General features: G+C 33.0%; 5 protein-coding genes across 7 annotated transcripts; 3 read left to right on the top strand and 2 right to left on the bottom strand.

The window, feature by feature from the left end:
• LOC109333180 (phosphoacetylglucosamine mutase) lies at positions 673 to 5,378 on the top strand. Of its 2 annotated transcripts, XM_019568507.1 has the most exons (10): positions 673 to 787; positions 863 to 1,125; positions 1,659 to 1,778; positions 1,868 to 2,010; positions 2,121 to 2,372; positions 2,863 to 3,275; positions 3,364 to 3,539; positions 4,085 to 4,181; positions 4,856 to 5,021; positions 5,059 to 5,378. In XM_019568507.1, the coding sequence occupies exons 1-9, from the start codon at positions 727 to 729 to the stop codon at positions 4,996 to 4,998; spliced, it is 1,668 nt and encodes a 555-aa protein (XP_019424052.1). In that variant the 5' UTR covers positions 673 to 726; the 3' UTR covers positions 4,999 to 5,021; positions 5,059 to 5,378. The 2 variants fall into 2 exon arrangements, with proteins under 2 accessions (XP_019424052.1, XP_019424051.1); XM_019568506.1 differs by having other exon boundaries at positions 4,856 to 5,375.
• On the bottom strand, positions 6,389 to 8,677 carry LOC109332608 (haloacid dehalogenase-like hydrolase domain-containing protein Sgpp). Of its 2 annotated transcripts, none has more exons than XM_019567594.1 (5): positions 8,572 to 8,677; positions 7,557 to 7,674; positions 7,253 to 7,404; positions 6,908 to 7,169; positions 6,389 to 6,825 (listed from the first exon to the last, which is right to left on the bottom strand). In XM_019567594.1, exons 1-5 carry the CDS (start codon positions 8,601 to 8,603, stop codon positions 6,649 to 6,651), a joined length of 741 nt encoding a protein of 246 aa, XP_019423139.1. In that variant the 5' UTR covers positions 8,604 to 8,677; the 3' UTR covers positions 6,389 to 6,648. The 2 variants fall into 2 exon arrangements, with proteins under 2 accessions (XP_019423139.1, XP_019423138.1); XM_019567593.1 differs by having other exon boundaries at positions 7,557 to 7,677; positions 8,572 to 8,671.
• Positions 13,956 to 16,137, top strand: LOC109332607 (expansin-like B1). Its single transcript, XM_019567592.1, has 5 exons — positions 13,956 to 14,171; positions 14,284 to 14,390; positions 14,794 to 14,975; positions 15,144 to 15,276; positions 15,712 to 16,137. Exons 1-5 carry the CDS (start codon positions 14,027 to 14,029, stop codon positions 15,916 to 15,918), a joined length of 774 nt encoding a protein of 257 aa, XP_019423137.1. The 5' UTR covers positions 13,956 to 14,026; the 3' UTR covers positions 15,919 to 16,137.
• LOC109332609 (ras-related protein RABH1b) lies at positions 16,512 to 19,810 on the bottom strand. Its single transcript, XM_019567595.1, has 6 exons — positions 19,625 to 19,810; positions 19,205 to 19,275; positions 18,699 to 18,787; positions 18,129 to 18,240; positions 17,392 to 17,482; positions 16,512 to 16,917 (listed from the first exon to the last, which is right to left on the bottom strand). The coding sequence occupies exons 1-6, from the start codon at positions 19,739 to 19,741 to the stop codon at positions 16,777 to 16,779; spliced, it is 621 nt and encodes a 206-aa protein (XP_019423140.1). The 5' UTR covers positions 19,742 to 19,810; the 3' UTR covers positions 16,512 to 16,776.
• LOC109332611 (putative cytochrome c oxidase subunit 6b-like) lies at positions 22,251 to 23,166 on the top strand. Its single transcript, XM_019567596.1, has 3 exons — positions 22,251 to 22,591; positions 22,696 to 22,777; positions 22,887 to 23,166. The coding sequence occupies exons 1-3, from the start codon at positions 22,344 to 22,346 to the stop codon at positions 22,938 to 22,940; spliced, it is 384 nt and encodes a 127-aa protein (XP_019423141.1). The 5' UTR covers positions 22,251 to 22,343; the 3' UTR covers positions 22,941 to 23,166.

Here is a 24,728-nt window from a genome sequence, read left to right as displayed (position 1 = left end):
GGCAATTTTTTTAGATAACATTTTTTACAAATTTTCATCATTGAACCTAATGCTACATTAAGTATAGATTGGGTAGATTCTCATTCATAATCAAACTTAACACAATACAACCAACAAGACATTGTTCTTGTGGTGTAAGGCCTTACTAGATCCCAAGATCGAGAGTTTGATTCTCATGAGTGATACTTGTTGGAAAGGGCAGCCACAAACCCCGGAAGAGATTAGTTGGATACCTACCTTGATAGTACCAAAAAAACTTAACACAATACTCCAAATTCAACTTAGATATCAAATGTCAGCTAATATATCTGAGAAACAGATCACACTAAGAATAAAAGCTAACATTTTGCAACAGAAGACAAAACCACACTCCACATAGGCACATATATACCGCGTAAGTCTCTAGCCTTCTACTCATAAGTCACAACCATAACAACAAAAGAAAAAACCCAAAAAAAGCCCAATTTTATGTGAAGCAAAAACTTCAATACCAACCAAATACTAATTTGACAGAGGTAACTTGCAGTAGATTACACGGTCAATTGGAGTTAGATATTGTGAATAACAATGAATTTAAAAATCAACTAAACAAAACTTTGTAATTTTTTTGAAGTGGCACAAAAAATGTTTGAGAAAACCAAAATTACTATGGTAACATTAATTACTTGGTTAAGTGTGACTATACAATGATGATTGGTAAGTAAAAATTCGCGAGTTCCTTCCACAATGAACGAAGAACAGAGTTCTGTTATTCTCAACACAAGCTCTCGCTTCTCGCCCCCTCAAGGTTCTCTCACATTTCCTACTCTTTTTCTTCTTCTTCCATTTCTCTTCCTTAACTCTCATCTTTTTCGCATCGCAGGGGTGAAATTGTCATACGGCACTGCTGGATTCAGAGCCGATGCATCGCTTCTTCAATCCACCGTTTACAGAGTTGGGATACTTGCAGCCCTCAGATCCCTTAAAACCAAATCTGTTATCGGCGTCATGATTACTGCTTCTCATAACCAAGTCTCCGATAACGGCGTCAAGATCGCTGATCCTAGCGGTGGCATGCTTTCTCAGCATTGGGAGCCTTTCGCTGATGCCCTAGCTAATGCCACGTCTCCTCATCAACTCGTCAAAGTTAGCACAATTTTTGTTAATTTCATTTTAAGTAATCATATTATTATTAGATATATCAATTTTCCTAATGTTTTAAGTGTTTAATGTACATGCATTCTCATTGTAAGGCTTTTTACATGTTCAGTTATGTATTCATCACCATTCACCTGTCAAAATATAAAAAATAATACAAATGAATGAATGATTGTGTAAAAAACTTTATAGTAATGGTTCATAGATGTCAAACTCATGTACTAAATATTTAAAAATGAAACTCAGTAAAGTAGTTCAATTTTCGAGTATGTAAAAATAACGAAGGTGTATAATTTGAATGTGGTGAAGTAGTAATATGTTTCATTTAGTTGTGAGATCAAACAACTTTGAGTGATAGAGCTTATTTACTCATCAAGTGAGTATTAATATTTAAGTACATGATAAGTACTGGTACGGGATATGTATCCGCTACATGTTTGGCAACCATTTTAGAGTACCAATGTATCATAGTAACTCCTAAATGCCAACTAATGTGGTTACTTTTATATCATTACCAACAGTTGATAAATGAATTTGTCGAGAAAGAAAACATCCCATTTGATGGGATCAGGCCAGCTGAAGTACTCTTGGGGAGAGACACGAGGCCAAGCGGAGATGATTTGCTTGAAGCAGCTAGACAAGTATGATCGCCGTAAACAAATGTTTAGCTTGTACCTTCTTTTATCGTATACTCTAGGTCAATTTAACTCATAATTGGATAAAACTGAAGGGCGTCACTTCAATTATTGGAGCTGTTGCACTGGACATGGGTATTTTGACAACTCCACAACTACATTGGATGGTTCGTGCTAGAAATAAGGGCCTGAAAGCATCAGAACAAGATTACTTTGAACAGCTTTCAAGCTCGTTCAGGTTACCCCAATTCATTCCAAATCTCATAATTCCTTGTTGTTCCTTTCTTTTGTTCATATTGAAGTCATCACTGAACATATTCTTTTAGGACCGTTTTATGATTGGATCAGGTACTTACTGGATTTGATCCCAAGTGAAAGAAGTAAGTTGGGTGGGGCGAATGAGAAATTGGTTGTGGATGGAGCTAATGGTGTAGGTGGAGTGAAACTTAAAGCTTTGGAGAAATTGTTGAGTGGTCTGGTTATTGAGGTTCGGAATAGCAGTGAGGATGGAGGCGTACTGAATGATGGAGTCGGTGCTGATTATGTTCAGAAAGAGAAGGTTGTTCCACATGGCTTTGGTTCCAAAGATGCTGGGATAAGGTTAGTCTGTTCATCAACTGATGCTGAAAGTAAAGTTGGCATACATGTGTTGCTTGAATTTTTATACGAAATTAAATGTATATCTGGCTGCTTCTCAGGAATCTTCTTCCAAAACAGTTGAGATTATCTTTTTAACTAGAGATTGTGAATAATTTAATCAATCTGCATCTATGTAGTCAATCCCAGATCCTAGGGCATCCTAGTCAACCCCAAAAAACGGGATAGCGGATAGCGGGATGTCCAATATAATGAACAGAAACCATTTGACTTAAGAAGACTAGGTTTCTGGGTAGCCAGTCATCTGATTTTTAGTTTTGTTGTTTTACTGGTAGGGTTGGCAATGTGGATGTGTTAGAGTTAGTTCCCAGGCCTTATTCAAAGATGGAGAACATGGACCTGTCACCTGATTTAGTAGCCACATCCTTTAAGCATTGCTATATTTATCTAATTTATCAGGGTTAATGCTTATTGGGCTAGTTATGGTTTTCAGGTGTGCTAGTTTGGATGGAGATGCTGATAGGCTTGTTTATTTTTCTGTACAACCTGAAAGCAATGGTACAATTGATCTTGTTGATGGGGACAAGATACTATCCCTGTTCTCTTTATTTATTAGGGAGCAACTAAGCATTCTTAATGAGAAAGAAGACATAAAAAACTTGCATCAAGCCCGTCTTGGTGTTGTACAGACTGCTTATGCAAATGGAGCATCTACTGGCTACCTTAAACAGTTGGGACTTGAAGTCGAGTTAACTCCAACTGGAGTGAAATATCTGCATGAAAAAGCTGCTGAATTTGACATTGGCATCTATTTTGAGGCAAATGGCCATGGAACTGTCTTATTTTCAGAATATTTTACAGGATGGTTAGAGGCCAGAAGTAACGAGCTTTCTTCAGGATCCAAAGGTTTATTCAGTTATTTCTGATTATTATCATTTCACTTATAAGATTCAACTGCAGAATGAAAGAGAAATCGTTTGGTTGTTTATTCCAGGTTCAGAAGCGGAAAAGGCTGCTTTGAGATTATTGGCAGTCAGTAAGTTGATCAACCAAGCAGTTGGAGATGCTTTGAGTGGATTGCTCTTAGTGGAAGTCATATTACAGCACATGGAATGGTCAATACATAGATGGAATGATCTTTATCATGATTTACCCAGCAGGCAGCTCAAGGTCAGTTATTATTATCTTTTATCTCTTTTGTAACTAGAGTTGTTGTACTTAAGACAGAAGCTTCATCTGGATCATAAATATATGTTCCTTATATTTTTCCTATTGAAGAGAATGATTTGTTTGTATAACGAAGTACATAACTTCAGTTTTGATTATGTGGTCCTGCAATACCTGAAATGTTAATCATAGTTATAACCCATATCCTATTTCCTTTGGGTTCAATAGTTTTCTCTTGCAGTTGTTTGAACTTAGTATGGAAGTCTTTGTTTTTGCATGTATTAGGTTCAATTCATGCCTTATCAATTATCATCTTCTGTCTTGACTACTAACATTTGCAATCTGGGGCTATGCTTAATCCCAAAATCTCACATTTCATCTTGGTTGTGAAGTTATTATTATTCAAATTTAATATCTTAGCTTTACTCCCTTAATTTTATTTGTTATGATTTCTATTCGGGCTAATTGCCAAGTAGCCTAGGGCTTAAGCATGTGCTTACTGTTCTATTTGAGACCAATGCTTGCTTTGGTTTTTTCTTGACTGTCAGGTTAAAGTTGCCGATAGAACTGCTGTTGTTACTGCAAATGCAGAAACTGTAGTTGTGAGCCCCCCTGGTCTACAAGAAGCTATCAATGAGGAAACTGGTATCTTCTTTGTTCATTCTCTTTTTGTCTTTTATGCCATATATGTTTTTGTTTGAAACTTGTGGGTTCTGTCAAGACTTGTGAGTTGCCAACTGCTGGGAGATTCTATTTTCTAAGATTGGTGGGAGAAAAAAGGTGTTGAAACAGCAGTCTTGGACCACTTTTCTGACATGGAGAGCAGCTGCATTTCTCCCCATTAATAGAATGAGTGAGGCATGGTGCTTCTCCGCGCCAATTTTTCAAGATTTGTTTGCGGCTTGTTTTTATATATGTACATGTATTGTGATGTTTTTACTCAAAGCATTTGCAGCTTTATTTTATAATAACAGAAATATTAGTATAATAGAATTGAAAAGTACAAAGGAAGAGGATAAGATATCTTTACAAACAAACGAAAAAGAAACAAGTAAAACCTGTGACAAAGCCACAAATGAAATCTAGGGAGAGGGTGAAGGAGGAAAAGTAATGCATAAACTATTGTTACCATAGACAGCTCCTGAAAAGTTGTTGCTCGTTGTTTATTGGATCATGTTGATAGTGTTATGCTGTTCAATTGGCTTGGCAACATTGCATGAACGTTAAGTTTCATCCATCTATCAATGCCTTCTAGCAAGAAAAATGGAATAGAATCTAAATGTACTGATATTGCACTATTTTCTTTTCTGGCTTTACAGCTAAATACCCTCATGGTCGAAGCTTTGTGCGACCATCTGGCACCGAAGATGTTGTTCGTGTATATGCCGAGGCATCCACACAGGAGACAGCAGATAGCCTAGCCAACAGTGTGGCTAAACTTGTGGACCGATTCTTAGGGTGAAACACCTCTTGACATACCTTCTCCTTTCGTGGTTTTCTATGTCCAGCTGACAGGATTCATCAGAATATAATGAACTTGACATTGAACGGCTTTCCAATAAAATCTCCCATGCATTTTACTTTTAAGATGGTGGGTCTTTACTTTACATTATTAGGAAAAAATGTACTTTTAACACCCTAAGTTTGGGTCATGTGCAATTTAGTCTCAGATATTTAAAAAGGTGTATTTTCATCCCTAATGTTCCTAAAACGTGTAAAATAAACCCTTTAGTCATTTTGAAAACTATTCCATTGGCTTCATAACACTTGTGTATTGCTTGAGATGAATGTCTGCTGAACATTCTACTGGTGTAGAGAGAGTAAAGCTCGTGAGCTAAATAACTTTTAAATGGTTATTGTATTTGTTTGAGATACTTGTCATTTTTCCATAATAAATAATAAGGCTAAGGCTATTTGCAAATGAGTTTTTCGTTAGGCTTCTGGATCTTTGCTATTTGGCTGTTAAAATCTGGGTTCTCCCAATGTTCACTTAGCAGAGAGCTATCAAGAATTTTCAGTGCTTTGCTTATTACTTGGCATAAGGGCATGTTGAAGATATGGTGAAGAGTGATTCTACTACAACAATCCATCTTGTTAATAATGGGTTTGTTGTATCTCACCCCTGTGTGGCCTTGATGTCTTCTATTCAAAGCTTGAAATCTAAAGAATTGGGAGACTTGGTAAATGGTAAGCACATCTACTTCATTTGTTTGTGTAGTGGGCTCTGCTTCTCTTGCATGCAAGAAAAAGAGGACTTCAAAATAGAGAACGAGTTTTTGTTCTCACCTTGATTACAGTAAAATAATTTGATTATTGTAAATGGTTTTTCTATGCATTGCCGTATCCTTAAGCCCTATTATTGAGTAACCCAAAAGTGGTAAGCTTGCAAGGAGAAGTAATATACTTAATAAATTATAAAACTGATAAATTTATCAGTCATCAAGAAAGTCTTCTGATACAAATTTCTGAGTTTTTTATCATCAACAACGAGGCAAAAGAAATTAGATTCACAGATTGGTAGAGTGAGTGAGAGCAACCCATTTTGTAAAGAATCATTAAGAATGTAGTTGGATATTGGCAAAGGGAGGGAGTTCATGTTTTTATATCAGGTGAGGAATTCTACAACTACAAGTTAAACGGATATTATTGCTATCACCCGATAAATATTAAAATGAGAGACACATTCCTTGTGAGTGACATCATTTCCGGGTGCTGAAGGTGAGATTTTCCTCAGCCCCCACTTAGCAAAATTGTCCCTTTTCAGAACAATGGTAGATTTGGCTAAATTAGGAGGATGACTGTTCCACAGTTCTGTGAAAAGATAGTGATAAATCTAAATTATAGTCCAGCTCTTATTTAATGGCTAAAAAAATTGTAAATTATTTGTGGCATAGTTGTTTAAATTTGTATTACAATTTCCTTGGGCTTCACCCAGATTAGCGTAGACAACAATGACATTACAAAGTGCAAATAGAATATAACTGTTTGCTGTGTGTCTGAAAGCAACATTGATTATGGATTAGTAATATTCATCCCCTATAACAAAATTATCCATGTGATCCTGTGATTTCATATGAAACCTGCTTTTGTCATTTGCAGTAGTAATTCGAAGTTAATGTGCACCAGCCTTGTCAAGTTCTTCCAAAGCTGCCCACAATTTTGGATCAGCATAATCCTTGATCAGAAAAGCAGGCTTGGCTTCCATCAGTAAATGCTCCGGGTTTCGAGTAGCTAAACCTACAACAGGCATCCCCGCTGCCACTCCGGCTTTGATCCCTGAAACAGAATCCTACAACAAAACAGTCCAGAACATGTTTCAAAGCTAAATCAAGAATAAATTATATATCATAAGGTAGCAAAAAAATGCAAACCTCAAATACAAAAGTGTGATCCTTTGATGCCTTTAGAGCTTCAAGACCTTTCAAGTAGGGATCTGGATGAGGCTTGGCATGTTCACATTCACCGCCAATAATAACAGCTTGAAAAAAATCTGAGAGACCAAGTAATGAGACCATAAGTTCTGCATTTGCTCTTGGAGCATTGGTAACAGCAGCTCGCTTCAAACCACGATCTTCGATCCATTTCCTCACTTTATCAAGGCCATTCAAAGGCTTCACTTGCTCTGCTGCCAATCTGGAAAGTTCATCAACATGATTATCTTCTGAAGCTTCAAATAAACCACAGAAGAAAAGAACAGAAAAGAAAGTGGGGCTTACTTCCGAAACAATGCTTCCTTATCGTCTACAAACTTCAAACCTCGTTGGAGATCATCAGGAAAGAGAGCCAAGGCGATATCATCGTTGTGCTTGCCAGCAACAGTGTCAATAAAAAACTCCTCTGTTATAGGAACACCTCCATTGAAACCAATCTGAGAACCTCAAAAGATATGTTAGTTTTCTACAACTACCAACTATGTACTTTGCCATGGTGATTATAAATATCATAATAAAAAACAATGTAATGCCTATTTTCTAAATATATATTGCCTTAAAACATTGGTACTAAGATAAGAAACACCACCTCTAGGAGCATCTCACGGAAAGCATAGTAATGGAGTGGATCAGAATCACAAAGAGTTCCGTCTATATCGAAGAGAACTGCTTCAAGTGGTGCAAGTTTGGTGAGAGAACTCTTAATGCTGCTACAAAATGAAGGTAGTTAATGACAAGTGCTGCAAATGAATCAAATATGGCAATATACTAGAGTTTCTAAATCACTAAGTAAGGCACATCCTCCCATCACTAGTATGCCAGCACCATTGCAGGTTGACAGTTAAACAAGAAGACAACAATGTCGAAATCATGACAGAGAAATTCATTAGTTTGGGGCATTCAATGTTAATTCTTAGAGTTATAACAGCAAAGGCAACTAGGCAAGTAAAGCAATGGTACATATAATCTGATTATAAGATATTTCTTAAAATTATAATAAAAAGCACTTCTAAGTTCTAACATTCTTATGTTTATTTGGTTGGCCTATTATTAGTGGAAGCATTCAGCTTTAAGGATAAGCTGAATTTTCCAGATCCTCATGAAAGCGTCTTATTTTTTTACAATCAACGGGGAACTCCCGACCCCACTAGATGCGAGTCTTTTACGCTGGGCTGCCCTTCTAATCAACGCGGGCTAGAAAGCCGAAAGAAACAGAGCATCGAAGCGCAACACCCTAGATTGGGAAATTGGGTAGGGCACCTGGTCATGATTTGATTCAAAGACAATGAATTTGAGAGAGATACACAATCACAGGGAGATTTGGTATTATGTTTTATTAAGCCACAATGAGATACACAAAAGTTAACATTGAAGCAACACAATGAACATACTTTGTTATATAAAACAGCACCTAACCTATTTCATGGTAAATGACACAAATTGTTAGTTACTTCATCTTCTTTGTACATTTGTTAAAGATCTAACTACAAAAACAGATCAATGTGAACATGAAAGGAGGATTATAAGATGCTTCATAATGTATGAAGAGCAATTAATAATAGAATGAATAATGAGAATGAAAATGAAGAAGACAAAAATGTTACCTATCGATGAGGGAATTGGCGGAAGAAGCCATCAATGTTATGAAACGTATACGAAGAAAGAGGGAAGGGGTTGAGAACTTGAGATAGCTATTAATATCTTCTCCACACGAAGATTTATACACTACATCATTTACCATTTAATTATATTATTATTATTTTTTTTGAAAAGCCAATACTAATGAAACATACATGATGAATAAGCAATAACAATAAATAAAACTGGTCGATTGTTAATGCATAAATGCATAATGTTTTTTCCTTTAAGAATGTGTCAAAGAATCATGCTCTCCACCTTATCTTTTCTTATTTTCTTTTCTCTTTTCTAATTCCTTTAAATATTCTACTTTCTAGTTGATATTAAAATAGCTGGGGACTTTAATAACAATATTTTTATGACATAATAATGTATAATAATATAAAAAACTTTTACATTTAACTATTAAACTAAATTATATGATAAGAGATTTACATACTATTAAAATAAAATAATAAATGGTACATCATTAAATAGCGTATATGAGCATGTGAACTGAACCAAGGAGATTTTTTGGGAAGCAAAGAACAAATTTGAACGGTTCAGAATTGATTGACAAATGAGAAGCCTTTTTTGTAGCCAACTTCGGAATTTGGAATCCGAATATTCTTTTGGCGTTTGGTCAATTTTGCCTCATTTTTCATGCATCAATGCCATTTTTTGTATTCTCTATTTTATAGGTTTTTTTAATCTCAGCCTCTGTTGTGTAAACAAGTATTGCAAAACCAACTCCATACTTTCTTCATGTATTAAACACTTATTTTTTAATATACAGAATTATTTTTCTAAACTTCTTATAGTCAGTTCTTAAAGCTGAACTTAACATTTTCATATTATCACTACAATTGTTATTATGTTATTTACATATTGTTCTCAACCTCACTTATTCTTAATTCAATATTCATATATTAATATTCTTATAAATAAAAAATATATAGGCCAAAATTTCCATAAATCATCTAAAGATGGCGACATGTTTAATTTAGAGAAGTAATTTGAAAATATTAATTATCAATAAAGGTAAATAAAAATAAAATTGTTATATACATTCTAACTAGTAAGCAGAGTATAAAGTTCACACAAAAACTTCTTTACCAAAAAAAATACTTTGAGATCTATTTGTGAGTTTGATTTTGGTGGAAATGAAATACATTTGTGAGATAATTCTAAAATTCTAATTTATTCTTCATTTCCCTTTAAAACTCAACATGCAAATAAACGCATAATAAATATCGAGTGATGATTCACTTATTCCAAGTGTACATTTTTTAAACTTACTCCTCATCCTAACTATCAATTTAGATATATTTACTAATTCAAACAATTAAATTTCTCTAGAATTGATGGTTATGATGAGATAAATTTAAAAAACTTACTTTGAGTAGTGTATCTTCACCTATAAATATATAAGCCATCAACCATGTCATTTATGTATTTGCTTTGAACTTTCAACTCCACCAAGCCCAAAAGCCCGAGTCGCTCTCTACTTCTTATGGTGGGTGGTTTTGATGAGAGTTCCATCGTCCAATGGCAATTGCTCTTATTGGGCTTCGCCCTAAACAAAGCCGGATTAATTGCATGTGGAATGGAAGTCGTCAATTTTAATTTTGTACATGCAAGCTATACTACTAATCAATATCAGCAAGTCGTCGATTTAGTTATAGAAGATCTTGTTAGATTTTTACAATGACGAAAAAGATTAAGAGTTCGATTACTGAAAGCGAAATTTATTGGAGGGATAATCACGTATCTCGAAAATATTAGTTCCTTATTCATAAAGTAAGAGAATAATATTATTGGTAGTACCAACAAAATATAATGGGTAAGAAACTAATCATTTTCTGAGTACGTGATTGTTCCTTCTAACAAATGTTACTATCAGGAATCGAATCATTGAGTTTTCGATCATCATATAAATCTAGCGGAACCTTAGACCACTAGACCAACACATTGTTACTAATAACCGTATATAATAATATAAAATCAGCAAAGTAATGTTGCTTGTAAATTATTAATAAGCAAAGTTTCACACTGTCACCTAATGTATGGAAGGATTTATGTAGTTTCTACTTGGTTACTTGTTTTCATATGCTTCAACCCTAAGTATTATTATGGTGACGTATATAGACTATGCAATCACTAAAAAATTATTATATAGAAAGCACCCAAAAGCCTTATATAACTAACTAGGGTTACCAACTTCTACAGAATGCAAATATGCAATGCAAGTTGATAATCTTGAGATTAATGTTCACATCACTGGACACAGATTATCTGTCCTCATTCCTGTCCCATTTTCCTGTCCCGGCCAATAAAAATTGACACTTCATTAAAAAAAAATAAGTGTACATTTTTTAAACTTACTCCTCATCCTAACTATCAATTTAGATATATTTACTAATTCAAACAATTAAATTTCTCTAGAATTGATGGTTATGATGAGATAAATTTAAAAAACTTACTTTGAGTAGTGTATCTTCACCTATAAATATATAAGCCATCAACCATGTCATTTATGTATTTGCTTTGAACTTTCAACTCCACCAAGCCCAAAAGCCCGAGTCGCTCTCTACTTCTTATGGTGGGTGGTTTTGATGAGAGTTCCATCGTCCAATGGCAATTGCTCTTATTGGGCTTCGCCCTAAACAAAGCCGGATTAATTGCATGTGGAATGGAAGTCGTCAATTTTAATTTTGTACATGCAAGCTATACTACTAATCAATATCAGCAAGTCGTCGATTTAGTTATAGAAGATCTTGTTAGATTTTTACAATGACGAAAAAGATTAAGAGTTCGATTACTGAAAGCGAAATTTATTGGAGGGATAATCACGTATCTCGAAAATATTAGTTCCTTATTCATAAAGTAAGAGAATAATATTATTGGTAGTACCAACAAAATATAATGGGTAAGAAACTAATCATTTTCTGAGTACGTGATTGTTCCTTCTAACAAATGTTACTATCAGGAATCGAATCATTGAGTTTTCGATCATCATATAAATCTAGCGGAACCTTAGACCACTAGACCAACACATTGTTACTAATAACCGTATATAATAATATAAAATCAGCAAAGTAATGTTGCTTGTAAATTATTAATAAGCAAAGTTTCACACTGTCACCTAATGTATGGAAGGATTTATGTAGTTTCTACTTGGTTACTTGTTTTCATATGCTTCAACCCTAAGTATTATTATGGTGACGTATATAGACTATGCAATCACTAAAAAATTATTATATAGAAAGCACCCAAAAGCCTTATATAACTAACTAGGGTTACCAACTTCTACAGAATGCAAATATGCAATGCAAGTTGATAATCTTGAGATTAATGTTCACATCACTGGACACAGATTATCTGTCCTCATTCCTGTCCCATTTTCCTGTCCCGGCCAATAAAAATTGACACTTCATTAAAAAAAAATAAAAAACTTAAAGTAACATATGTGCATTACTTGGAAAAATCCTATTGGCTTGGGACAGGGGACATACTGATTTTGGGACAGATGATCCCCATTCCCCATCACTTAACATCTCAATTTGATCATAACTCATAAGTCATAATTACCAACTGGGTCCAAAGCCAGGAAGAAGTGGTTTCCATGTCATAGATGATGCCACTCTTTGTCACCACAATTATATGCATCCTTTGTCAATACATTCTACAGAATGAATAAGGTTGTGTAGGCCATATTATAAATGTATCTATCTCTATACCTCTACATTTATCATCTATTAATTTAAGTGATTATACTTGTTAGAAAGTGCTTACAAGTTTCTCTATATAGAACAACTTTTGTATTGGCTAAAGTTCTCTGCACAAATATTACAAAAACTAGGCAGTAGGACCTTGTGACTTTAAAATTTCAAGAGGGGCTATACTACTCACCCAGCTAGAGGTGGTTGCCATGACTTTAAAGGATGGTGACCCCTAAGAATCATTATAAAGGCCCACATTGTATGAGATCAGCTTTTTTAGTGCATAGTTACTTATCAGTTTCTAATTTTATATACCATACAAGACTTTTCTGAGACAATAAAAACAGTGATTATGTGATTCTATAAATATTAACTTATAAAAACGAAATTGTACCAACAAGTCGTTGGTGATGTAAGACTCCATTAGATCACATGATGATTAAAATGTCAAAGGTTGGATTTCTCTGAGCGACACTTATTGGGAGGGGCAATTACACATTCATTAGTTTCTTATCCAAATGTTAAGGGATACCCTTGCTAGTACGAAAAAGAATGTAATATCATTTTCTACAGAGAAAAGCTAAGAATTTGGTAAATGGAGACCTTAGGAACCTTACCAATGACCAATGTCATTTTGTGGTTCTTCAAAGAGAGTGTGCTAGAACCTTTTGCATTATGTCCTCGTGCAATGTAGCTTGAAACATATCATCTAAATTTGATGGATATTTTTCATGCATTTCCCACATCAATTCCTCATTATGCACTTTGGCCAAGTGAGAACACTAGAATATGCCTACATATAGGTCTACTATCAAAGTGCACAAGGACCTAACTTCTCTCATATTATTATATATTCTCACATTCATAACAATTTAATCTTTGGTTTTTACCTAACCTTGTGTTCTCACTTGGCTCTCACAGTCAAAATGTTCATAGCTTGTATAATTCTCTTTGAATAACATTAGACATGCTTAAACAAGTTATGTCAAATTTAACAATAATCCTAGTGCTACATCATTTTATTAACTTAATCTGAGTAACTTTGTGTGTAATTGAGTAAAGTTATGTATTGAATCTATGCCATAATTTGACCTCAAACAATTATGAGAAATGAAATTAAGTGAAAATATACTACTACTTTGGCATATAAATATGCAACAAATTGTCAAAGACAGAAAATATTGAAGTTTTGGAAGGTTGGAGAGGAGATAATGTCTCTTCACTTGTTATACAAAGTATATCATAATCGAGTTATGGAAGGTTGGAGAGGAGATAATATCTCTTCACTTGTTATACAAAGTATATCATAATCAAGTCCGGATCCTCTCCGGTATGAAACAAAAACAAAACAAAATGTAATTTTTTTATTTACAATCGAGTACCAACGTGAAAAAAACATATCTCTCATCATTAATTATTGGATATATAACTAATTGACCAATCAAAACAAATGGCTATGGCTGAGAATTGTTACATTGTGGGATGTAAGAAAGTGGTTTTCAACATCATGAGTTTCTTGTAGTCCAAGTAGGTAGCTGACAAGCAATTGTAACAAAACTCATTCAGACTGGTTTATATTTTTCTTTATTTTCAAAATGGAATGTCAAAGTTGGTAACAATGATCAAATTCTCTATAAATAAGGGAAATCTAGTTACCTATATACACCACAAGCTTTCCTTAATTTCCACATATTCATTTGCTTTTTCCCTTCTATCCTACATGGCTCTCTATCTTTTGTGTCTTGTGCTTTCTACCACCTTGGTTTTCAATTTCTTGCAAACACTAGCTGATACTTCATGCACAGATTGTTTTATTCAGTCTCGGGCAACATATTACCCAAATTCTGAAGATAATGGAACAGATGGTAAGAAAACTATAAAAGGGTAACAAAAAAACACAAACATGCATGCACTAATATTTATAAACTTGTTCTATCATATACTAATATATGGGCTTTTTCTTTTAATTCATTGTAGTAGGTGCATGTGGATTTGGTTCCTTTGGTGCTACACTAAATGGTGGGGATGTTTCAGCTGCATCTAATCTTTATAGAGATGGTGTTGGATGTGGTGCTTGTTATCAGGTGAGTGCAAAAATGCTAGTGAAGTTGGAATTATTTCTGGTGAAAATTTTGTATTAGGAAAATGATGCTTATGATATTGTTATTCTGGTGTATAGCATTGTTTATGTGCTTATATACATTATGGTTCTAGGCCATAAACTTACCGTGCATGTTTTCAAAGAGGTAAATGAATATGCATATTTTATGAAGAAAGTAATAGAGAAAGTAATGCCTAACCTATATGTGTGGATATATAGCCAGCAATTTTGGTTATTGTTATTTTTGTTATGTCTTTCATGTGATATTTTGACATATACACATAACTCTTCAACAGGACTTTGCAACTTAATAGAAATATACATCTAAAGTTAATTTGAAAATGATTTATTAAATCTCATTATGTTGTACTTTGGTGAATCACAAGGTGAGGTGTACCAATAGTGCCTTTTGCTCAGACAAGGGTTCCACTGTTGTTATAACAGACCAAGGCTCAAGTGATAACACTGATTTCATTCTTAGCCAACGTGCCTTTGGTAGGATGGCTCAAACCACTGATGCAGCTGCTTCTCTATTAGCCCTTGGAGTGGTTGGTATTGAATATAGAAGGTAAGAAACAACTATATTATGATAATCCAAAACATTTCTTCTTAAGATCATTTTTCTACATAGAGCACTATTATTTTCTTTTTCTGCTGATTTGTTAATGTGTAAAACTGCAAGTATTCATGAAATTGAAGAGTTCACTTAGGATTTAGTCTTTTTGTTTCTCTGCAGAGTTGCATGCAGCTACCCAAACAAAAACATAACATTCAAAATAGATGAGAGCAGTGGCAACCCTCATTACTTGGCTTTTGTCATAAGGTATCAACAAGGAAGGAGAGACATAACAGCAGTGCAGCTGTGTGAGGTAATGTCTGCTTTCCTGGTCTTGTTTAACTTACAATTTTGTCAAATTCTTGTGCTGAATAACTGTTTTTTAACTAGCTAAATATGTAGTTGAAATTTGAGTGTCCAATGTCTTAAAGAACAGCATGTTTGGTTTTGAGCTTTTTATTGAACTTGGGATGAAAATTGTTTTGTTCTTGAAAAGTTCTATAAATCTGTTTTCATATACAAAATAAGAATACAAACAGGTGCTCATCTGTAACGAAACAATGATGATTTTTTTTAACAAACAGTTCATGGTATATTGAAATCGGAATTCAGACAACCTTAATTGCCCAACCGAATCATTCACCTTTCTTGTATTACAATTTAGAAGTACAAATTATTTCAGCTCCTAGCATTGCAGATAACAGGTGATAATGATAATTTATGACTAATATCATCAACTTCGTTTCAGACTCAGAACTTTGTCTGCAAGTTACTGGATCGGAGTCATGGAGCAGTGTGGACTACAACATCTGCGCCGAGTGGACCTTTGTCTGTAAGGATGTTGTTTAGTGATGAAGAAGGAGGAGAAGAAACATGGGTTGTTCCTGTTAATGACATACCCCAAGATTGGAAGGCTGGAGATATATATGATTCAGGGGTACAAGTGAACCAATAAAGAACCAGTAGAGAACCAGAAAAGAATGATTTATTAGTAAAAGAAATAAGTCATCATCACACATATGTCCAGTTGATTTAATCTTTACTTTGTGATATTGTTTTTCTTGTAATAAGTAGTGATGGCCAGACATGCATGTCACCCAACTCCATTGTATTGAAGCAATTATTTTACATTTTGAAATATTTGAATCACATAAAAATCATTATAATGTTGAAAGTGAAACATCTTACAGCTATGGATCAATTAAATATAAAAGTTATAGATCAACTAATATAAGCTATTACCTCTTAACAAGATGTACATTTTTGCTTGTTAGTTTTTAACTGAGTACAAAATTAGCAACAGAAAAATGAGACTGAAATTTTGACATCTCGATGACTATATACAATTGCTCAGATTGTTGTTGACTTGTTAAAATGAATCATCTTTACTTGAAGATGTTTGTATTATTGGCTGGGAACAAATTATATTTGAAAAGGAATTAGCCAGGGAAAATGACTTTTAACAATCTGTTCCCAACCTGAGAAAATGAGAAGGACAATAGGATAGTCGATTGAGATGGTCACAACTCACAGGGAGAATTGGGCATCTAGAACTAGCATTTAACAATAGTGATGAAGAAAGTGATTTTGTCTATGCTTATATTCCAAATAAAATAAATGATTATGAATATTCAACAAATTACCTAAACAGCTGTATTAATATGGGTTGTTCCGCTTGCTTTCTCTAATTTTTCTCTTATAATCTGTTAAGAGATAAAGCACTAATGAACCTTTACAAATCTGAGGCAAATACATTTCAAAATAAATAGCAACAACCAGAAAGATACAAAACTTCAAGACAGGGAAGCCACATTCAGCAAGCACATCCACCGGACTGAGGTTGAGAAGCATTGCCTGCAGAAGATCTTAGGTTTACGTCAACCATATCTTCCTGTTTTGTGGAAGATAGAGTTTCCATTCCAGGCAATGCAGCAGCGATTTTTCGAAAGAGTGCCTAAATACAGATTTGGTGATGCAATACACAATGAGTCAGAACTAGGTAATGCATAAAATCTAGCTATACACAAGAAAATGAAGGTAATGTGGTAACAAAAGTAGTTGGCGTTCAGAAAGCAATTGCAACTGCAGCATGCCCATTCGTTTAAGTTTTCATCTTAAAAAGGGTTTTTTTGTATTGGTAGCCTAACAAAATTTGCTTCTAGCGTTTATATGTTTGTTCGGTTTAGGAGATCACGCCTACTACAATAGTTCATATGGATGTGATCTACTATTCTACATTTGAACCAATTCCAGTATTTCATTATAGGAATGCAACACAAGAAATTTTTACCTGTTCTTCCAAGGTTAAACAGAAAGAAAAATACATGCACTCAACACCCAATGAACATAAATTTGTCTTAATTATTTCAGGCTGATGGTAAACAAGCAAGTTACTTCATATTTATGGCAAAAAAAGGGAGAGGCTTACCTTTATGTTAAAGCCGGCTTTGGCACTAGCTTCAATAAACATGACATTTAGTTCGTGAGACTTAGCTTCCCCTTCCTCTGTAGACACTTGCCTGTACACTCATGCAGAAAATACCTCAAACCAACAATTCAGAACAAACATGGAACATCTCAAGGGCCAAAAAATTCAAGCAACCGAAGCCTAAGAGAAAATCTAGCTCTCACTTTCGTAGGACAATCACAGAATAAGGTCTGTGTGCTAATTCTAATTCCTAACTCCTAAGACTTCATCTCGAATAGTAATAGAGACCTCCCAACTTGTTTTTTTAAAAAAAAGAACCTTCTGAGTGCACTGGTCAGGACAGACAGTGAAGCATTTTCCAAGTTCTCCAAGTCAAGAAACAATATTGTTTTTATAATGGAGATCATCAATAAATTTTAATAAAAAATTTCACTTTTTTATGATCTTTCCAGGAAATTTAAGAAACCATAATAAAAGGACAAGAGGCCATATAGGATAGAGTTTGTGCATAACAGTTTCTCCACTGTCCCTCACTCTCTCTTCCTTTCCCCCAGCCCCATCTATCTCATATGCATCATACATATCTGATAATAAATATATTGAAGAAAAATAGAAACTAAAAAACGCCCTGAAAATACTGAATTAGTAGTATAACTGAAAACAAAAGAGCCATGCCATGAAAGAGGACATTATAAGCCATCTGAGGAAACCATTTTCTACCATTGACTATATATTACCTCTTCTCTACGAGGTCAGTTTTGTTCCCAACAAGAACAACAATAACATCACTGCCTCTCTCACTGCGCACCTCTTCAATCCACTTTGATGTGTTTAGGAAAGTTTGACGGCCTGTATCATAAGAATAATGAATAATCAGAATGCAACCTTCAAAGTCTTCTGGTTGCCTGAAAAATTATGCAAACATGGATAAAATAATCCAGAGAGATCCATGAAGGTGACTACGGATAACAGGCTGCACTGTTAGAGAAAGTTTTGGTTCTTGACAATGTTTCAGCTAATTGGCATTGGCACCTCCTGTACCTGAGGAATGTCTCTGTTCCCTAGGTTTTAGGAGTCCTAGGATTCACTCACATTGATGTAATATACATTCAGAAAAAATAGGTGGGGATTGGGGCATTCTGCTTCCTGGAATGTAAAAAATGAACAATTTTCTGATTTGATGTCCAACATAAAAACAAGAAGTTCACTAATATATGGCTAAAACATTTAAAACTTTCTATATAAATTAACTACTTTATATTGTCAAAGCAGCAAAAAGAAAGGAATAGGTATCCTAAATGGCATACTTGCAACATCATAAACAATGACAGCAACAGAGGAGTCCCTAATGTAGCTCGGAATAAGACTTCTAAATCTTTCCTGTCCAGCTGTATCCCTGTGGCCACACATCACACACAACAAGAAAGAAAACTAATGTTATGGGGAAAAGGATTAAAAAATAATATAACATGGTGAAGGAATGGAATATCGCTAATATATGTAGCCTAAAAATTGCCGATTAAACACATCAAACTTTATGGACCTCACATAGTCACATTAAATTAACCAATACAACAAAAACAATCGAGTCTTTATCCCACTAGGTGGGATTTCACCATTAACCAAGAATAGCAAAACTATATTATTACAGTAGAAGTATTGGGCTATTGACATTCCCTTTCCCCTCTTCATACCAAACAATTATAGGGAAGCTAGCCCACCCCTCATTCTCCTTCCATTTTCTACTCTAACACCATTATTTCCCATTTCCTCTTTCATTACAAATTACCAAAATGATTGTGCCACATCTTACCACAGCTGCAGCCGAACCGTTCGGTCTTCAAGATACATAGTTTTTGATAGAAAATCAATACCAATTGTAGCCTGTTTAGGGGGAAATGAAAACAAAATAAGTTAGTACAAGCCAAAAAAGCAGAAGAAGAAAAATGTACAATCAATGTACAAAAATGGAAATGCATATGGTCCAGGAATTTGATGGAGAATCAACAGTATTTATAAATCAACAACACAACTACTATAACCCATGATCCTAATGAAAAAACCGTGATCTAGTGAAATTGATCTCCTTAAGACTAAAAAACATGTATGTGATCCGAATTTGAGATACAAAAAATGGAGAATAATTAAGTGAGATAAAGCAGGATTTTGTTGTTGTTGTGGATCAAAATAAACGCATTGAAAGTGGTGGATCTGAGAAGAAAGAAATGGAAACCTGATAGGTGTTATCGAATTTATCATACATGAATCGAGTGATAATGCTGGTTTTGCCAACAGATTGATCACCCAAGAACACAAGCTTGTACTTTGCAAGAGCTGACACTGGCGCCATTTTCGTTTCACTTTCTCAACAACAACCACCACCACTTTCCAATTATTCAATCATCTCATTATTATTTCTAAGCATATGTGGATTTCAACTGTAATGCTTTTTCTGTGAGAACATAAATAGTATAATTTAATTTTCAAATATTATAATAACGGGCTAAGCTAGGTTTACTTGTAGAATATATTTTTCTTTGAGATTCCCTGTATTCAAAAGTTTATTTAGATTTTAACTTTAAGTATAGTATAATGTTCTCTTAAAAACCTTTTTTTATCTCTAGTTAAATTTGAGTTAAAGAAATGATATAAAGACAAAAATCACGGTTATTTTTCTAGGGAAGTTCACAATTTTTTTAAAGTTGCAACAATACAAAATAGACCAGAGCTTATATTTGAAAATTTGAATTCACATAGGGATAGAGTACACATAAGCTATGTTTAGTTGAGGTGAAAAATGAATGAAAGAAAGTGAGGCGAATTAAAAAAGAAGGAAAAAATGTATGACCCATATCATTGTGTTTTCTCTCCGATCTTAGGAGGAAAATAAGTGGATAAAATTGGAATAAGTTCGATTATCCCAAAGTATATCTTAAACTAATGATATGATGAAGGAAAAATAGAAAAAATAGTGAATATTTTTTTAATTGATATGACATGTTTTCATTGATTAAAGACATTGTATAAGACATACTTTGAGAAAACATATTCATATCCGAGAAAATTAATGACAAATTTTCTTATTGTCAACTCTCTATACATTTCAAAAAATTGTATTTCATAGCGGTCACACTTATAATAAATATTGATAATTTCTTAAAATTACAAAGAAGACAAACCAACAAATGCATGTTAATGTCATTATTAATAAACAAGTGTAAAGTCTGACTAGATCTACATAAAGACTAAAACATCAAGGGTTCGATTCCTAGGATATACACTTATTGAGAGTACAGTCACATACCATGAAATAGATTAGTTCCTTTCTTATATGGTGATGTTATACTATTGATAGTACAAAAATGTCATTATTATTAATAATTATATTATTTCCTATTCACTTTATTTCAATTTTCTATCATATGAGACAATAGGGGTGAGCATGGTGTGAATTGGAACGGGTTAAGGTTTGTCCTTATCCGACCATAAGTGTTGGTCGAATCATTTTTTTTAATCTGGACCTAGACCCAAAGCTAAGCGACCCAAATATTGACGGATCAACCTTTAAACCCGAACTCAACCCTATATTTGATTGTATATGATGCATAATCATTTTAGATAAAGTATTACTGCTATTATTTATTATTATGATTATGTAATTTAACATATAAAATGATGAAAAAATATATATATATATTACTAATTTAACATATATATATATATATATTATTAATCAGGTATATATGATGAAAAAATTAGAGAATCAATGATACTCATTATAAATATGTAATATAAATTGAGACATATAAATATGATGAATGAGTGACCATGAGATGGGTCGACACAAGTCATGTTTGGTCCCTACCCGACCCTAGATATTGACCGAGTCTAATATTTGAAGTGAACTCAGTCCTAAACTTGATGAGACCCGACCCTATTCGTGTTAGATCATACCGGGTAAATGAGTAGAGCTTAGGGATGACAAAAATATCCGTCATGTAGGTACTCGCTAAAATACCCATAACAGGTACCCGTAAAAATAACTTATATATGAGTGAATATCATGATACCCGCCTTGCGGCCCGCATATTTATAAATTTATTTTTAATTAAATAATTTTTATATATTACATATTTATTATTATTTTATAATTATATATTATCTATGTTTTATTATTTTATAACTGATCAAAATATATGATAAATTCGAGATGTAAATAAAATTTTATTATTCATGTCGTAATTATTTTATATGTATTCATTAATATAAAATATATAAATATATATTGAAACTTAAAAACTCATGGGCTACCTATAAATACTCGCTACCCGTACATGTACTCGTAAAGTAGTGTGATATGAGTACGGGAAAACGCTATATGTACCCGTTCCGCCCTGTTGGGCTGAGTCCTGCTTACTCCTACCAGACAATTAGAAAATCACTATATTTTCTAATCAATTTTTTCCTCAACATTTCTTTCCTTAATTTTTCATGTGTAAACCAGTCATTGGTAAATGTCTATGAAGTGAGATAATTTTTTTTGGTAAATAACTAATTTCTTTAGATCGCGAATTTCTTTATAAATATTACTCTAAAAAATTAAACTTTTGATATTTTGGTTACCAACTAAATAAAAGGATATTGTTAAGGTTGGTTTACAAAGTTTGCTACAAAAAATAAAAATGATTACAATATAACCTGCATACACAATGTATAAAGTGAAATGGAAAATGTAGAAAACTTTTTGAATATCTATACAGCTATTGTAGTAACGTGTTGTATTGAGAAGTGGCAAGAGTGTGTGACACGAGAAGGTGACGAAATAACCAGGTGTCTCTTCATTGGAACGTGGCATTACTACACTCACCATGTCCAAGTTTAAACATCACTAAGCACCGATTAACCACACCAATTTTGAAACAGCAAGAGCAAGAAAAGAGTAGCGTGCAGAAATGTCAGCATCAGCGCCGGTGGATCCACATGACAAAATGAGGGCCAGAGATGTCAACAAGGTGGCGCGTGGTGAACAAGCTCCAAGGCCTGCTCATGAATATGGCACTGTTTCTCCACCCCCTCCTCCTTCTTCAACCAACACTAGTAACAATAATAAGGTACACAAATGTGGTGCACCTGAAAAGGATGGTGAATTAAGAGGGAGTAGTTACCAACACTGTTATGTAAAATATGTTGAGTATCACAGGTATAATAATTAATATCATGTTTCTTTTCTCTCGATTTAGAAATTAAGAGTTTAAAGTTTTTTTACACTGTCAACACATTAATTGTAATACTGTATGTAATCAGATGCATTAACCAGAAGGGTGAAAAGGCACCAGAATGCAACAAGCTTGACACTTACGTTAAGTCATCGTGTCCAACCCAATGGGTGAGCCAATAATTGCAAACTCAAATCAACATGTCTTTTAAATAATTGTTTTTTTTTATTTACATTGTAAATTTGATTCTGGATTTATCATTCATACTTTATTTTGCAGATTGCAGAATGGGATAGAGAGAGACTAGATGGGAAGTTCCCAGAAGCAATATAGGCTGGAGATTATTATAATAGGAAATAGTATATTGGTCATAAAGTATGTTGTATCCTACCTTGTATTTATAGGTAAAATTGGTCACGTTACGTAGCAGTGATGGTTAGCCAGAATATGAAAATTTTAGAACATTCGAGGATCTAAATAACCAAAAGACAATTAGGAATAAAATCAAATTTGAGTAAGCTTTCATGAAATAAATATATGTTCAAGGGGTATATATTAATAGGGGATTGCTAAACATTATCCCTTGTTGCATATAATATTTTTTTTTGCTAAACATTATTTATACTTTTATATTTATATATAAAGTTAATATTTATATTTTTATACACTAAAATATGGTGTAACCACCACCATGGTGTAATTTACATATTCATATTTTGCTCTTATTAATATTTTTAATTTATATAAAACGATCATATAATCCTACATAACCACCACCAAATTTGAAACTACCTCTCTAACATTAAATGTGATATTCTAATAAAAAATCACAATTTAAAATATATGCAACAAAAAATTATAATATAAAATATTTTAAATATAAAAAAACATTCTAATTATATAAAATTAAATACATAAAAATTGAATATTAAATTGTATAAAATAAAAATGCGAGTTGACAGATACAAAATGAGATAAAAAGTCAAAACTACAAATAAAAATGAGATATTGAATTATATATAAAGTTAAAATTTCAAATAACTACCTTAATATAAATTTTCATATTCCAAATTACTCTTTCTTTTTCATTAATAATCATCATAAATTTCCAAATATTAATTTTATTTTTCTTTCAAACATTTTCTTCAACTAGTCTATATAAAAGATGAATAATAGGCTGTTATTATGTATTTAGTATTTTTTGTATATTTGAAAGCTAAAAAAACAAATTTAGGGCAAATCCAGCTATAATATTATGATGCACTAAACTCTGTTTGATTGTGAAATATCTTTTCGTTCGATGTTTTAAATAACTAAGAATTTAATATGTATACATAAGTGTAAGTGTTTTTATATTGTTAGAAAATCATTTATTGATTTATTAACCATTGTTGACTCTCAGATACAAATCAATAATCAACCGTGGATGATGTGTTGGTAGTATAATTTTTTTTTTACTTTCCAAATAAAAACTAATTTTAGTGCAAATTCTTATGAATTATGTTTTATATATATATATATTTATCATGGCTGTTCCAAAAATAATTTAAATAAATAAGAATATTCAAGCTTCTAATATAATGTTTAATTTTTAAGTATACTATCTATTGAGTTATAAGATTATTTTTCTGTGCTATTGTCTGTTTAGAGCTTTCAATGAGGGGACAAAAAAAATACAAAAACTCTAAGAATACCATACATCCTTTATTGTTCTGTTGATTTGTAAGTATAGGAATGATAAATGAAGTTAATTTCAAATTAAAAAGACGAATATAATAAGTTAAAGCTCACTATATAAAAAGTCATTCACAAAGCATCATTATCACTAATTATTAAAGTTTGATATTAGAAACTTAAACACAAACTTGTGATAAAATACCTATGAATTACAAGTATAGAGAGATAGATTTTTATATAAATCAAATCACTTTATACTACCAACAAGGTGTCATTATAGTAACACAGTCCACTAAAAGTAATATAAGTTAAGAGAGATACTTACAAATCTCAATTAATGTAATAATGTAAAATCCCAAAGTAATAATTATTAAGAGATTGACAACCACATATTTTAAAAAATTAATTCTGATCGAGAAAAACATAAAATTATCAAATATCTTT

This window comes from Lupinus angustifolius, chromosome LG18 (assembly GCF_001865875.1).
Source record: "Lupinus angustifolius cultivar Tanjil chromosome LG18, LupAngTanjil_v1.0, whole genome shotgun sequence".
Classification (NCBI taxonomy): domain Eukaryota; kingdom Viridiplantae; phylum Streptophyta; class Magnoliopsida; order Fabales; family Fabaceae; genus Lupinus; species Lupinus angustifolius.
The sequence above is the reverse complement of the archived record's forward strand: the minus strand, read 5'-3'. Positions and strand labels throughout refer to the sequence as shown.